Below are 15,482 nucleotides of genomic sequence, written 5' to 3'. Positions count from 1 at the left end.
TTACTGAGTGGGTCTCTAATTGTGAGAAGAGGACCGCTAAGAAAATTGCAATCTCCTTAATAGAGGAGGGGGTACCTTTGTACATTGAGGGGCCTGGAAGACCAAGTACCTCTCTCATCTGATTTCTGACTTCTGTGCAGGCACTTGATGTCATGGCTACTGAAAGATGTGCAACTGCATGAGAACTTAGTTCAGGCAGAACTTTGAGCAATGAATTCCCAGTGATTTTGTGCACATAGGTTTGAGTAGGAACTCTCTCTGCTTCTGCTGCTCACTTTCAGGTGTGCTGACTTTCTTGTGACTGTCTCTGCAGGGTGAGAAGGACTGGCAGAAATACGAGACGGCTCGGAGGTTGAAGAAGTGTGTGGATAAGATACGGAATCAATATCGAGAAGACTGGAAGTCCAAAGAGATGAAAGTGCGACAGAGAGCTGTGGCACTGTACTTCATTGATAAAGTGAGGGTTGATTTCTGGCAGTTTCCTCTTCCTGCCTCATTCTGAATAAAGATGCTGGGCTGTTGGGCACCTGTCCCTAAACCCAAATAAAATTCTGATAGAAACGCTCACCCACTTCACAAATTAAATAAGGGAGTTGAAGGGCTTTGAGAGAACTACTGGTTATTCTATTAGAAGTCCAGTCCTCAGAGGACCCAGAGGTCTTCTCCTGGAGTGACTCTGGTCTCCACTTCCTCCCAATTAACTGGAAATCCAGATCAATAAATTGCCATACTGAACCTGGCTACGTTGGGCAATACTGTTTTGTTCAGACAAAAGTCACAATTAGGTTAATTCCAGAGTCCCCCAGTTGGATCAGTGGGAGCTCTGCAGGTGGGTGTATGGCCCTTGGCTTCCAGTGGTTTCTGACTCCTACTGAAATGCTCTGCTTTTTATTACCACTTAGTTATGAAGCTCACGACTCCGACGTGAACTGTGCTATTTCCTCTTGCCACACTTAAGAAAACTGTAGTCCGTCACCAAGTTTACGTAATTGTAGTATTTAAAACTGTGTCCCAAATAGTGATAGCACTGCTGTGTGGCTTCTGTGACCAATTAATTACTCATTTTGATCAGTGTGGATTGAATTAAATCACAATAATTTTAGTCATGATTTAAATTAGCAAGCAGGAAACTTTGTAAATAATTGCTTTTAATCTTGTTTTGCATGTGTACTTTTTAGTTATTTTCCTAAAGAAAGGTTCATTCTCCTTGGTAGGTAATATTAAAACGTGTTTGTTTGCAATTATATGTAGCCTCTAAATGTGGTGGTACTTTTGGCCAATGAGGAGGATACGCTATAGCTATATACATTTATTTAAGCTATCATATAGCGCAATCTACACTTATGCAGATTCTTATTTTTAAACCTGCTTATTTGCTCTTAATATCCCACTGGGAACCTATCTATATCCTAAAGTGTCTAAATATCTTTGAAAATCTGGTCCCATGTCTTTAGCATTAATAGATTTCATCCTCTCCCACCTGGTTTGTATGCCTATATTGGAAGAGGAAAAGCTTTCCTGTTTGGTCAGCTTTGTCAGTGTCTCTCACCTTTGAATAAACTAGTGCAAATGAAGAACACTAATATATGTTCTCTCTGCAACTGCTAGCTAAAATGAAACCAAAAGTAACTAAGGCACAAGCTTTCTTTTTTATTTAAATAATTTTACTAATTATAGTAAATTAGGGCTTACCATAGGTTGTCATAATGTCAAATTTAATTTTAAACAGGGTTTTTTTAATGTTTTAATTTATATAAAAAATCCAGTTTAAAATATAATCAACTTTTTATTTATCCTGATTTTGATGTATCTTTTGATGTCTTCTCCCTCTTTTGGCTCCAGGCATATAACTTCCATTGCACTTCATTGTGTATCCAACTATTTATATTTTAATGTCAGTAATCTAAGTTTCAAACCTCTCCTTTTGAGAGTTACCTGTCTTTAGCTTCTCTGAATGTCCGTACTCCCCTTCTCTTCAAGGATCAGGCACACACTGTACCCCGCTAAATCGGAATACCCTGGTTACTGGGCAGACAAAACTCCTAGAGGACCCCACAATCCATAAATTACCAGAGCAGTTTGAAATGCTAAACCTCTTATTTTGATTCCATTTGCCCACCTCCCCTTCTCTTGTTCAATTTGTAGCTTGCCCTGAGAGCTGGTAATGAGAAGGAAGAAGGGGAGACAGCGGACACCGTTGGCTGCTGCTCCCTCCGAGTGGAACACATTAATTTGCATCCGGAGTTGGATGGCCAGGAATACATGGTTGAATTTGACTTCCTCGGTAAAGACTCCATCCGATACTACAACAAAGTCCCCGTTGAGAAGAGGGTGAGATGTTTCTCATTCTTGTCCCCGTGCAGTGTTGCAAGGAAAGGAGGAACTGGCTGGTGGAAAATCTCCAGAAGTGGCAGTTCCTGTACGTCGTTTTTTATCCAAATGTGAAGGCAGAAAATAAGATCGCTTATCTTCTGACCTTCCCTTTCTGTGGGTGCTTTGGAGGAGTAAGGCTGCCACCTGCCTGGTTCTGATGTGAAGTAACCACCTTTATTGAAGTTTTCTCCTTTTCTAAGGTCTCCATGCTCTGAGCTGGTGGCCATTTAATCCATGCCATACCTATGTGACCAGCAATGGTTATTTTAAAGCCATTATGTGGACGGGTTGCTAGTCTGCAGCCTTAGCATCCTGCTTTTTTCTCGGTGGTAGACGTTTTTGGGACACAGTCATATCCACAGGTGCAAAAGCCAAACCTCCCCAGCAGCATGAAGGGCACAGGGTGGCCAGTACCGGGCTGCATTGTTACTAGTGTAGCAGTAAGCAAACTTGGAGTTATGCCTCAAGTATCATGGACATGTGCCTGGATATTATACTAGGGATTGCTTTTCTTGAAGCTCACGTCTGAATGTTTGCCTTCAGTGGGCTAGGCCATGTTCTCAGGTACTCTGGTGTAAATCAGTGGAGCAGCTTCGCTGAAGTATGCCTGACCTAAGAACTATTGTACAAAGTACATACCTGCTGACTGAGACCTTCCTGTTCCATGCAATATTTATTTGCTTTGTTTATATTCAGTCCACCAGTTCTATCTCTGTTGTTACTTGGATCGCTCCAGAATAAATCTCCATCCATTCAGTATAAGCAGAGGCATTAAACAAAATCCAGGGAGTTATTTATGCTGTATTTACTCTGGTGTAAGAGATAGGAATCTGGCCCACTAACTATGCACATAGCACAGTGTGTAAAATACAGTGTTTGTAATGCTGTGACAAGTTGAATGGCGAAGAGCAGTAAATGTTGACTTTTTTTTTCAAACTGCTGCTGTTATAGAAATGAGGGTGTCACAGGGGTTAAGAAAGAAAAATCTATTTTTCTGTTACTAAATTCATTGGCATTAGTCCCTCTTGGGGTGTGTTCTTTAAGAGTTCGCAGTGGGGGAATTGATTATTATGGAAATAGAAATCTCTGTGTATTAGATGTCGTCTTGTTATCAAAATGTGTGGCTGAAAAGCCTGGAAGTTGAATTTTCAAGTGATTTCAGAGCCATGTAGAGCAGGGATTCATGGTCTGTCTGCATAATCTAGGAAGCCTTGATTGTTTTTGAGTGTAACTGCTTGTGGTGTAGTTATATGAAACATCAAATGCAACTAAGGGATGTGGCTGTATCAGGGCTCCAAGGCAGTTTACGTCACTTGTTTGGGCCTGAGATGGCAACTCTGCCCAATGGGAGAAGGATTAGGGTGCACACTGGATAGCAAGGATGCTCCGAGAGTAACCTTGTTCTGCCAGGGAAAAGTGCCAGCTTGGCTCTCTCTTTAACCAGGGCAATTAATAGCAACGGCGGTAGTAGAGTCTCCCTCAGCTCTGACCTAGAGGGATCACCTCAGAGGTGTGAGATGGGCCATTCACTCCTTGGCTCTTCTGCTGCCAGGGCAGAGACTGTTAGCACAAGCTTCAGTGGTGACTTGGGATGTGGATACCTGTCCACTTGGAATGGGATCCAACTCTTCTCACATGGATGACCAGGTAGCCTTTAGAAGGTAATGACCTTCAGGCACTGTTGAACTGGGAACCCAGAAGCAAAAGGCTCTCTATCCCATTCCCAAACCTCAGGGCCATCTAGTCTCCTTGCTTTGCCTTGTGAAGTATTTTTTCCCCTTCTCCTTTCTTGTAGGTTTTTAAGAATCTACAGCTGTTCATGGAGAACAAGCAGCCTGAGGATGACCTCTTTGACAGACTCAATGTAAGCAGCAATACTGCTTCAGAGCTCCTTACTCTAACCCTAGTGATTCTTACTATGCTATTAGACGAATGTGGTACGATGGCTCTGTTGTTTTGGCCAGCCAATAGCAAATCGTACTGCCACAGAGAAGGCCTCGATTTCATCTGTCTCCTTCCAGTGGGCCTGGCAAAGACTGGCACAGAGGCAATGGCCATTTGTCTCCATAGGGATGTGCCCATTTACATGACTGGTCTAAAATCTTAGTCTTTAAGCAGACTGGCTTGCTCCGACTAAGGGCTTGTTGCTATGCAACAGCAGCCTAAGCATGGGGAGGAGGCGTGGGACGTGTGAGGTGATAGCCTTGCTACCCACCCCCACACACACACACTCAGATCAGCTTAAACACTGTGAAGGAGCTGAGTGCCTCTACTGAGGTGAGACAGACCCACCCCCACATATTGGGGCCAAAAGTATAACAGTGAAGGAAGAAGAATTGCTTTGCCATTCATTCAAGTGATCACATCAGATGCTGGTTCTTCCTCCTCCCTAGTCTTCATCAATGCAGATCTACAGCCCAGTTCCGCCCCAGCCCCTTGTTCATTTTGTCAATAGTTGTAGCTACCACATATTCCATTATTCCTATATTGGCCTAAGGAAGACATGGCAAGGTTCCAGGCATAGGTTACATATTCTCCTTGCCTGGATCATAGTGTGGGTACCTAGAAATTCACAGTTAAACCTCTGGTCCAATGGCAAGACTGTGAGTCTAGCAAGGATGAAAATATTCAGAAGGATTCTAGTCCTAATGCTGGAGTGACTGAAACCTCAAACTCTTTCTGCTCCCTTAGACCAGTATCTTAAATAAACATCTTCAAGACCTTATGGAGGGCCTGACAGCCAAGGTATTCCGTACTTACAATGCCTCCATCACGCTACAGCAACAGCTAAAAGAACTCACTACCCGTAAGTGCTGTTTGTCTGGGACCACCTAGCCTCATTTGTGGTGATGATTTGTGTGGTGGTGATGCCTTGGGGTGGATCCCCGGGGTGCCTCAGTGAGTACAAAATGGTCTTGCTGGATAATGAGGCCCAAAACCCTAGGAACGGGATGGACAAATTATTTAGGATGAAACATGGCTTAGGATTTCCCCAAAAACTCTCCCCTCTTTCGGCTTAAGTTCCAAAGTTTGACCTCCCTTGAAGTGTTTAGATTATTGGGAAAGTATATTCTGGTCCCTCACAAGGCTGTATTGTCCCACTGTAGTGGCACAAGGCAACCTCAAAGAGGACTTTACCAGCTTCCTAGGGATTCCCTTAAAATGCCAGGTGGCATAGGGTTGGCTATTCTAGATCTATGCTACTCCCCTTGCAGCCCCCAACATAAGAGGCATGGCTGACATGAGAGAGTTTGTTGAGGGATCTGCAATCTAGCCAATCCACAGCTGCCAAATCAGCCCTGTGGCTACTGGCTTGCACTGAGGATGGGCCAGTGACTCCAGGACTGGGGTGATGCAGACTTGGCCTACAGCCATCTTGGTGCATTCATACCATCATCTCCAGGTGTGCTGCAGCCAGCACAGCTAGGTCTCCAGGACCTACCTGCCTCCCACTGTCTCGATGGGTGTCTTTTATCTTATGAAACTTAAAATTCTAGAAGTGACCCTTTGAGGTCGGAAGAGAGGGAGAGTGGCTGTGTCCTGGAAAATCCCCCCTTCAGACGTGCAGGCCAACATTAGTACTTGGCCATTTTTGTAACGCCATCCATCCAAATGCTGCACAAGACATGGGTTCAGCCCTCCTTCTAAGGCAAGGAGATACCGTCCTTCCTACAGAAGGGGGAATGGCGGCTTAGCACGGTTAAGTGTCAGGCCCAAGGTTACGTACTATCAAGAACAATCCTGACTTACTCTGTTCTGACTGCAAGATATGTTGTCCCTCTCCATTGTTGACTGTGATGAGCTCTTCTCTGCTGAAATTACTCATGACTGTGGTACACAAAGAGAAGTAAATGGCATCTTTAACTCCTTGGTCCCAGAATAAAATTTGGGTTTGGGATTTAAATGGGGCTGGCATACTAGAGATGAATTCAGACTAACTTAGCCTCATTAGTGAATATGAATCGGTAAAAGCAACGGCGCATGCCCGTGGCTGCTCAACCTCTCAGACTCGTTTCACCTGCTTTTCGACTGTTTCAGCGGATGAGAACATCCCAGCAAAGATCCTTTCCTATAATCGTGCCAACAGAGCTGTTGCTATTTTGTGTAACCACCAGAGGGCGCCACCAAAGACTTTTGAGAAATCCATGATGAATCTACAAACCAAGGTAATTTTTAGTCTCCTTTCGATTAAAGGCAGAGCTAGAAATCACTTTTTTTTTTTCCTTTTGGTTGTGGGTGTATCATCATTTGCTTCTAATTGCGGTGTAGCAAATCCCACTGAAGGGGAGTCCACTTTCCACTGCCTATGGAGTGCTAGTGTGGCTGGGTCTGAAACCACTCTGTCTTGTAACGAGTCCTCTGGTTTTTAAAAAGAAATCTTCCACTTGAGGACAGACTGTCTGAGACACAAGCACCCTTTTTCACTTGGATAGAACGAAATCTGCCACCTCTCAGCTAACTTTCTGCCCCCTAGCCAACCAACCAGGTGCCTAGGTCATGAGCTGGCTTTCTAAGCCAAAAAAGTCCCTAGAATATCTTCCTTGCAACATGTCATTTTCCCCTCAGCAAAGTCTGATTTGCACGCTGAGGACACTTAACTTAAAACCACAGTCCTTTTCTCTGATTTGTGGCCCTGAAAGGAAACCAGAGCAGGTGTCTACTCCTTTCAGAGTGGCCTGGTAGACCTTTGTATCAATTCAGCTTTTGCGTGCAGTGCACTCTACTCCTCTAACTCGACCTCTTCCTTTACAGATTGTTTCTGCCGAAGGCCATGAGGTCAAAATGTGGCTAGGTCTGTTCACAGCCTGACTTTAAAATAACCCTCTCAATAAGGTGTTCTGTTTTAGCATTAGGGTGTTCTCTTGCTTCTGTAACACCTAACCTGGCTGCCCCCACCCCTGATTTTTACAACTGACTTGAGTTGTTACATTGGGAGGAGGAGGAGAGTTTCAAAATAGCAGTTGAGGACTAAGGAGCTGGGAATCTTTAAACCTTACTAGATCCCAAGCTAAGACTGACTGTCTAGATTCAGTGCTTGTAATCTTCCAAAAAATATCAAGAGCATGGAATCCTTATGATTCAGGGCATAAACTGATCACAAGCCGGGGTCAGGAAATTTCCCTCCATGGGATTGTATGGTATATTTAGATGAATTTTTATTGGTTTGCATCCAGCATACTCAGAGAGGCTAACTGACTAAATGGGCTATTGGCCAGCTCTGCTTTGTCAAATCCTACTATACTTCCACTCAGTTCCCTTGCTCAGATGCCAATTCCTGAGCAGTAACCAGAGGCTTTATCCTACTTACTACCTTCTGGTTGGAACTGTACATTCCTAATGCCACAGGAACCCCTTTCTGTGACAAAGATAATCCCCTCTGCACTGTCCCCAAGCTGGTCTCTGTGCACAACACATCTGAAATACCAATGGCCCAATTTTTACAAAAGTGATTAGTGATTTGGAGTGACTCCATTTTCCAGTGTTCACCTTGGATGGGCTTGATTGTCAGAGGGCAAGTGCATAGCAAATTAGACACCATTATGGTGTCTTAAGTCACTGGTCACTTTTGAAAATGTAGGCCCAGTGTGTGAGGTTTTATTTAAAGCCCCAGGCTCGTGTCCCACTCAGACGTATACTTCACCGGTTGAATCCCAGGCCCTTCGATACAGGTGGCGAATCTGCTAGGAGGTTTGTACAGTTGACCTGGATGTCAGTGAACCCCTCTTCTGTAGTCGTTCACACTTTGTGGGTGTGACTCCTAATTCCCACCCTGCTCTCTGGGTTTTTGCCTCTTCTAGATTGATGCCAAGAAGGACCAGTTAGCCGATGCCAGGAGAGAACTGAAAAGCGCCAAAGCTGATGCCAAGGTCCGGAGGGATGAAAAGTCCAAAAAGTAAGTCTGGCTTCAGTGCAGATAAGCTGTAAGAGGTCTCACGCGGCAGCGCAGGGCAACAGCCCCAAACGGGATTGTTACTTCAGCGGTGCTGCTTTAAATACCTCCCCCCTTCCCTCCAGATCCATGATCCTCTGAGTTTTTGTTCCCCACCCCCCACGCTTTCGAGCCTGCATTAGCAAATGGCCACCTAGCTGAGGAGCACGATGTAGTCTGTCATTGCCGCTTCTTACGTGGTCACTAGCCAGCTGCATGGATCTCTGCTTTTCACAAAACATACCCTCACCCGCAAAGCTTCCATGAGCTCAGCATGTGGCTGATGGTTTAGTGAGAGACTGGAAGCATGTCTGTGACAGGAGAGTGCAGAACACTCCTCAGAATCCCGAGGTCACATCCTATGAGTGGGCCGTCTTCACTCTGTTAATTTTCAGTCTCTTGTGAAGAAATCATTCTGTTATGACTTGTCCAAACCTCTCTCTGTTCTGCTCCGCCACACAGGCCCTACCTACCTACCTCTCCCAGGAAGCAGTTTGCTGAGCAATGTGCTTTCCCTCTGGTGCACAGAGTAGGAGATGGTTGGTATCTTAGTGTCTGCTCCAGTAGAAACTACAGAGCAGCGTGTTGGGTGCTGAATGCAAAAACCAGATAGGAGCGTACACTTGCACTTAGACTTTCAAGGGGGTACTCTACAAACAGAGTAGGAAAAATGACCCTCTTTCAGATCAGACTGAATACTGCACTCTTGTGCTTAATAGATGATCTCATACCACTTCATGCAGGAGTGGACTGCCTGGCTTTAAACTGGGGTTTCTCTTTATACGGGAATAGGAATGTTACCGCTAGAGTCCTGGACAAATTCCAACTTGGGGAACTGCATTCTGCCTCCTTAAAACGTTATCAAATAGCTTTAGTTGATACCAGATTCTTGATTTCGTGTATTGAACTGTTTAAAGTGTTGTCACCTTTCACCTCAGTGCTGACTGGTATCATTTGCCAAGAACTGGATCTTTTCAGGGAAGGTGCGAGTTACTAGGGTCCCTTTGGATCCCCATAGGATAATAATGCACCCCCACGAAGGCCTAGCTCTTTCTGAACAGTTCCCTGATTCTTTCCTCATCCACAGGACAGTGGAGAGTAAGAAAAAAGCCGTGCAGAGGATTGAGGAGCAGCTGATGAAGCTGGAGGTTCAGGCCACAGACAGAGAGGAGAACAAGCAAATTGCCTTGGGCACCTCCAAACTCAACTACCTGGATCCCAGGATCTCAGTTGCCTGGTAAGCTGCCATGTGGGGAAGGATTCCCGCCTGCCCCTGTGCTGTGTGCACTGTCCCAGAGTGGTGGGAGGCTTAGCACAGCTCTGCCTAGTAATCCGTTTCCAGGCAGTAGCTTGACCCTCCTGGAAATCTCAGACTCTCTGAATCTTTTGTATTTTAGACCGACCTCAGTCATTTTTTCTAAGAGCACTTTCCAGCAGGAACCACAGTGTCTCTGGGACCAAAAGGGCAGTGACTGTTACATTGTTGCTTCTTACATTTTGGTGTCTTAATTTAGCATCTGTAGAGGCTAGAGACAGGCATGCTGTGAACACTTCCTTCCCCTCCCCCTCAGCTCTCCTAGCACATCTCTCTTCTCTTGGCCAGCCACCTCATCCTGCTCGTTATTTCAGTCCTGAGCCCCTTCTGAGCAGACACTGCGATCATGCCAGTTTTGTATGGGAAGTGGCTTGCGATGTGGACAGTCTCAACCTAACCTTTGTCAGACACAGAAGTTGGGGATTCTGCAGTCAATGGTGAATTCAGCCTTTTAAATTGCCTACGGTATTAGAAATTCCTACTGCAAAGGCTTCTGTTTGAGAAGAGGTGGCTGGTGCCAAGAGATTTCCATTATGCTTTCAATGCATCCATATAGACAAGATAAAAAACTCTTCAGCAGCCTGGATGGTTCTTAGCAAAGATACACCTGTCCTGTGATCTCCATTAGCCATCCTAACATCTCCTTTGCTACTGGCACTTGCAGGATGGTTTGCAACTTGAGCGTTATCCTTGTGAGTTAAATCCCATCCCAAAGTAATCACTCCGAGTGACTAAAACAGCTTGGACTTGCTAGCTGCAGAGCCTGCCATGTGGCATCGGAAAGATGTTGTGCAGTAATGTCTCAAACGTGACCTGTGATAACAGTGATGGGGACATATAAGGGTGCCTATGCCCTTGAGTTTGGCATGTTGGTGACCTCGAGGACTGTGGGAAGGGAGGTAAATCTGCAGCAGGCGGGGTGGGTAGTGGGTGAGATTGGGAAGGAGGAGTAGCAGGTTGTAAGTTCTTTGACACGAGCACTGTGTCGTATACCTTTTGTGTACCAGGCCAAGCACAATGGAGTCCTGTCCCCGATTAGCCTAGCCTAGCCTCTCTTTGCAAATATTAAGGAGTGGGACAGCTCGCAGCAAGCTGAGTTGGTCAAGAATTGGCAAGACTGGTGGGAGGATCCAACCTGGGGGGGACCAGCTTTGTGTGAGCCAGTGAGTAGGAGGGCACAGGAGAGAACAGGAAAAATGTTGCATTGGAGCGAAAAGAATAATGATCCTCGGACAGGTGCTCCTATTAAGAGAGCATGTTTGTGAGCATGGGTGACTAACTTTTGTCTCCTTCTCTCCTTCAGGTGTAAGAAGTGGGGGATTCCTGTAGAGAAGATTTATAACAAAACCCAACGAGAGAAATTTGCCTGGGCAATTGACATGGCAGACGAAGATTATGAGTTTTAACCTGTTTTTAATGAGCTGGATTTTATGGAAAAAGGGGTGGGGGGAAGCCTGGTTTTAGGGAGATTGATAAACTGTGAGCCTTACTTGTCCTAATTGTGGGGGAGGGGGTAAGGAGGGGCAAGCGAGCATCAGACAAAGAAACCAACATCTTTGAGAAAAGATAAACCTGGAAATATTATAAAGGAGCTGAGCCAGTTGTCCTATGGACAACTTATTTAAAAATGTTTCAGAGATCCAAATTCTAGCTGTATGGTTTGGTTTGGTTTTGTTTTGTTTTGTTTCTCTCGAGGCAGGGCAAGTGGATGGGGGATTTGTCAACCTTCCACCAGGCAAATTCATCATTACACTGAAGAGCTTGGGGGATCTTTAGCTACTGTATACAAAATCCAATTATATTGGTGCGTTTTTACAGTTAGGGTTTTGCAATAACTTCTATATTTTAATAGAAAATGGACTCCTTAAACCCCTGCCCCTCCCTCTGTCCCATTTCAGGAATTTAACAAAATTTTAAAACCCAACGCACCTGACACAGCTGTCACGATGGTCATGGAGGTACCTGCTTTTATTTTATTTTATTTTTTGTTGGTTTTACTCAAAACAATCGTGGCATTGGAACATGAATTTAATAAAAACGCAAAACAACCCACCACATCTGTTCAAAGCAAAGCATGATGGGAAGATGCTTCCTGACTTGAGTGTTCTTTTTTAAATGTGAATTTTTATTTCTTCTAATTATTTTAAAATATTTAAACGTTTTTCTTCTTGATCTTAAAGATCGTGTAGATTTGGGGGGGGAAATGGGGAGGGATGGATGAGTGTGGGGGGGAGGGATGAGTGTGGAATTTGAGGAGAAATGAAATCAGTGACAAACAATTTTCCCATCATCCTTTGTTCTGAGCATGCTCTATACACTTCAAGAATACCCACTTTTTAGGTTTGGCAGACTGTTTTCTTTGCTTCCCCCCCTTTTTTTTTTTAACCCCCCTCCCCTCTTTTACTTGAAAGATTTTATTGTGTAAAAAGAAGTTTCACAGGTCAATAAATTTCGAGGGAAATGAGCATTGGTCCAAAAAAGGAAAAATAATCAAGATTTTAGGGCTTTTATTTTTTTCTTTTGTAATTGTGTACAAAAATTTTAAAAATTAAAAAGCAGAATTTTAATGTGAAACCTTTTTTTTTTTTGCTATAATCATTAGTTTTAGAGGCATTGTTAGCTTAGTGTGTGTGAGAAGACCATTTCCCGCAGTCTTTCCTCAACAAGTATCTTCTATTTTTATCATGAATTCCCTTTTAATCAACTGTAGGTTATTTAAAATAAATTCCTACAACTTAACCGAACGTTGGCGTTTGTGTGTTCTTCCATCCAACTACCCACGGGGGCCAACAGCAGCCTCCAGCAGTGAGCGGTGTGGCTTAGGTGCAACAAAGCAACATGCTATCCCTCCTCCTCAACATGTGCAAGCTGCCATAACATGGTCACTGGACTGGGAGTCAGGACAATTGTGGGGTACTCCTAGCTCTGCCACTGGTCTAGTGTGTAACCATTGGGGAAATCACTTCACCCGTACTTCTGACTTCCTTCCCGCCCTTTGTCTGTCTAGATTGGGGACAGAGATTTTCTCACTGTATTTATACAGCACCTAGCACAATGGGTCACTGCCATTACACAAAAAACACCTCAAGCTGTAATCTCATTGCAGCTCATAGACTAAACATAGTTCTTAGGCTGGGTCAGTAGATGGATATGAGAGCTTCAAAGAAAACCATGTGTTACAAAAAGTGCTTTTGGTGATTCAGTAGGTGGCACTCTACCCTCTGAAACTGTGGCCTGGTGTGGTACTAGGGGCACTGTGTGCCTGGAAGGGCCAGATTTTTGATGAGCTCTAAAATTGAGATTTTGATTGAGTGGTCTTTGGATCCCGTCGAATTTTCTACCACAGTCAAAGGTGTTTGCCTTGACATTCTGTCATTGTGCTGCCTTTATAAACTGTTCCTTGTGCATTGTGTTAGCTAACTAGTCTTCACTTGTCTTCCTAGCTGTTGTGTAGTGTTTGCGGCATGCTGAATATCATCCCAGTGCTGGGGGTGGGGGGAGTGTACAGCACTCTGCAGTCCAGTTGGAGGGTGGGGACTCAAGAAAAAGGGGTGGCCATACAGGATTATTACTTCATTTTAACTCAGTCGACTGTTCCTCCTCTGTTCCAGTCTTGGTAATGCTGACAGACAACAGAGAGATGATCTGACTTTCACCAAGGCTGAACCTGCTGTACACCGTCATGCTGGATGGCTCCTACAGCTTCCCTTCTTACACTTGCTATAAGACTGGATTTGCCTGGATTTGAGTGTATTTGTATGTATGTGAAAACATGAGTGTCTGGTTAAAAATGATCATTCCATTCCAAGGGCCCACTCCTGCAAACTTTCCACGCACAGAGCTGCCCCTGCGGTCAGTGGGAGTTCATTGTACAATGCAGGGCTGTCCTCTGGAGATTTAGTCTCAAGATGAGGCTGGTCTCTTGAAGGCTTTCCTGTCTGTGTGCAGGCTATACAAGGGGAGTGGAACAGATAAGTGGGAGTGTTGGAAAGCAGTGAGTTGTCGAATGGGAGATGTGGTGCACTGCTGGGGAATGGAGCAGCCATTATGGGTTTAGCAATGGCTCATGCCGCCATGGGTGCTTTAAGCTATTGGAGTAGAAGAGGAGTGTAGGCCGGGTGACAGGAGATTTCCTGGCCCTCTACAAAAAGTCCCTTCGGTTCCTTAACTTCCTCTAGAGAGAAACTGGAAACAAATACCAGGGGGCATCCACCTTGTCTCAAAGAACAGGGCAGCACACTCTGCTCTTGCAGGGCCGTAAAGCAGAGGTGGGCAAACTACGGCCTGTGGGCCACATCTGGCCCACGGGACCGTCCTGCCTGGCCCTTGAGCTCCCAGACGGAGAGGCTAGCCCCCGGCCCCTCCCCTGCAGCCTCAGCTCGCTGTGCCACCAGCACTCTGGGCGGCGGGGCTGCAAGCTCCTGCCAGGCAGCACAGCGGTGGGGCTGTCTCCGGGCGGGCAGTGCAGCTGCCAGACATGCTGCTCTGAGCGGCATGGTCAGGGGGCAGGGAGCAGGGGGATTGGATAAGGAGCAGGGGGCAGTTGGATGGAGCAGAGGTTCTGGGTGGGGGCCAGTCAGGGGATGCAGGGGGTTGAATAAGCATGGGAGTCCCGGGGGGCCTGTTAGGGGGGCGGGGGTCTGGGTAGGGGTCGGAGCAGTCAGGGGACAGGGAGCTGGGGGGGATTGGATAGGGGGTGGGTCCCGGGGGGGGGGCGGTCGGGACAAGGAGCAGGGCGGGTTGGTTGGGTCAGAGGTTCTGAGGGGGGCAGTCAGGGGACGGGAAGTGGGAGAGGGTGGATAGGGGGCAGGAGCCAGGCTGTTTGGGGAGGCACAGCCCTCCCTACCCGGCCCTCCATACAGTTTTGGAATCCCGATGTGGCCCTCAGGCCAAAAAGTTTGCCCACCCCTGCTGTAGAGCGTCAGCCCTGGATAGAAGCCGCCATTCTATCCGTGGGACCTGAACTTACCACCCTTGGCTCAGAGCACAGGGAATTGAGTGACACTTCAGGAAACTCCAGTTGTACCTTATTTTTCCTCAGGCCAGCAAATGCCACCTGCCCCACTTCATTAGCGTTTGAGTTGGTGATGGTCTCAACCAGTTCTGCATTGATGGTCTTCAGCACTGCACCCCATATATGATCTGCAGCTTCAGGGCGGGGGGAAAGGCTAAGGAAGCCAATCTGCCCTCCCACCCCTACAGCTGCTCCCTACACACTAGGCTTTGGGCTGTGCCCCATGTTTGGAAGCCTGTCCGGCCACTGGCTGCAGGACAGAGGGCTCCAGACTGGCACTTTTTCCCAATGCTGAACTCACTCAGAGACCTACTAGTGGGAGGAAATAGTGAACGTGCAGCAACTTGAATGGATGTGATAAAACTAGCAGTGTGATTCGGGGGGGTGTCGCAGAGAAAGGACTAAGCCCAGCTACGTCGGAGCACCTGCTCCAGTCTGTCCAGTGCAGAACTCACAACAGGAGAAATGCTGAAGGCTCTGATATGGTGCAGTCTGTTGGTGGAGTTGTGGGGTGAGCGTCGGGAGACCTGGTGCTCTATTCTTGGCTTAGCCATTGATTTGCCGTGTCCTCACCTCTTTGTGCCTCAGTTTCTCCATTTGCTGAATAGCAGAGCTTTGGACAAATTTCACTCCAAGGCAGGGGGGAATTGGATCGGGATTGCATCATTTCCCTTTTGGACACCCTTCTGGCTTCATGAGGGAAGGGTGGGGAGGCAAGGAAGACGTGTGAGGGTTTCCCCATGTAAGTTAAAGTCGGGCTTCCTTCTGTACTGTGCCACTTGTATTCCAGGGTTTGGCCGAGGTGTGGTTGTCCCACAGGCTGCCTGCTGCGAGGGGCTGGGGCCCTGAGA

At 46.2% G+C, this 15,482-nt stretch overlaps 1 protein-coding gene across 3 annotated transcripts in view; it reads left to right on the top strand.

Moving 5' to 3' along the window:
- Positions 1-12,361, top strand: part of TOP1 (DNA topoisomerase I) — an 88,351-nt gene extending 75,990 nt beyond the window's left edge. For 2 of the 3 annotated variants that reach the window (XM_073309736.1, XM_073309737.1), the window contains 8 exons: positions 314-457; positions 2,146-2,331; positions 4,169-4,237; positions 5,065-5,179; positions 6,412-6,539; positions 8,172-8,266; positions 9,390-9,539; positions 10,921-12,361. In XM_073309736.1, coding sequence (XP_073165837.1) covers positions 314-457; positions 2,146-2,331; positions 4,169-4,237; positions 5,065-5,179; positions 6,412-6,539; positions 8,172-8,266; positions 9,390-9,539; positions 10,921-11,023 — 990 coding nt within the window. In that variant the 3' untranslated portion in view covers positions 11,024-12,361. Of the gene's footprint in view, positions 1-313; positions 458-2,145; positions 2,332-4,168; positions 4,238-5,064; positions 5,180-6,411; positions 6,540-7,125; positions 8,062-8,171; positions 8,273-9,389; positions 9,540-10,920 lie in introns of those variants that run through there. The other variant, XR_012154700.1, reaches the window with a different exon arrangement.
- The last annotated feature ends 3,121 nt before the right edge of the window (positions 12,362-15,482 follow it).

Source organism: Lepidochelys kempii, chromosome 13 (assembly GCF_965140285.1).
Source record: "Lepidochelys kempii isolate rLepKem1 chromosome 13, rLepKem1.hap1, whole genome shotgun sequence".
NCBI lineage: Eukaryota > Metazoa > Chordata > Testudines > Cheloniidae > Lepidochelys > Lepidochelys kempii.
The sequence above is the reverse complement of the archived record's forward strand: the minus strand, read 5'-3'. Positions and strand labels throughout refer to the sequence as shown.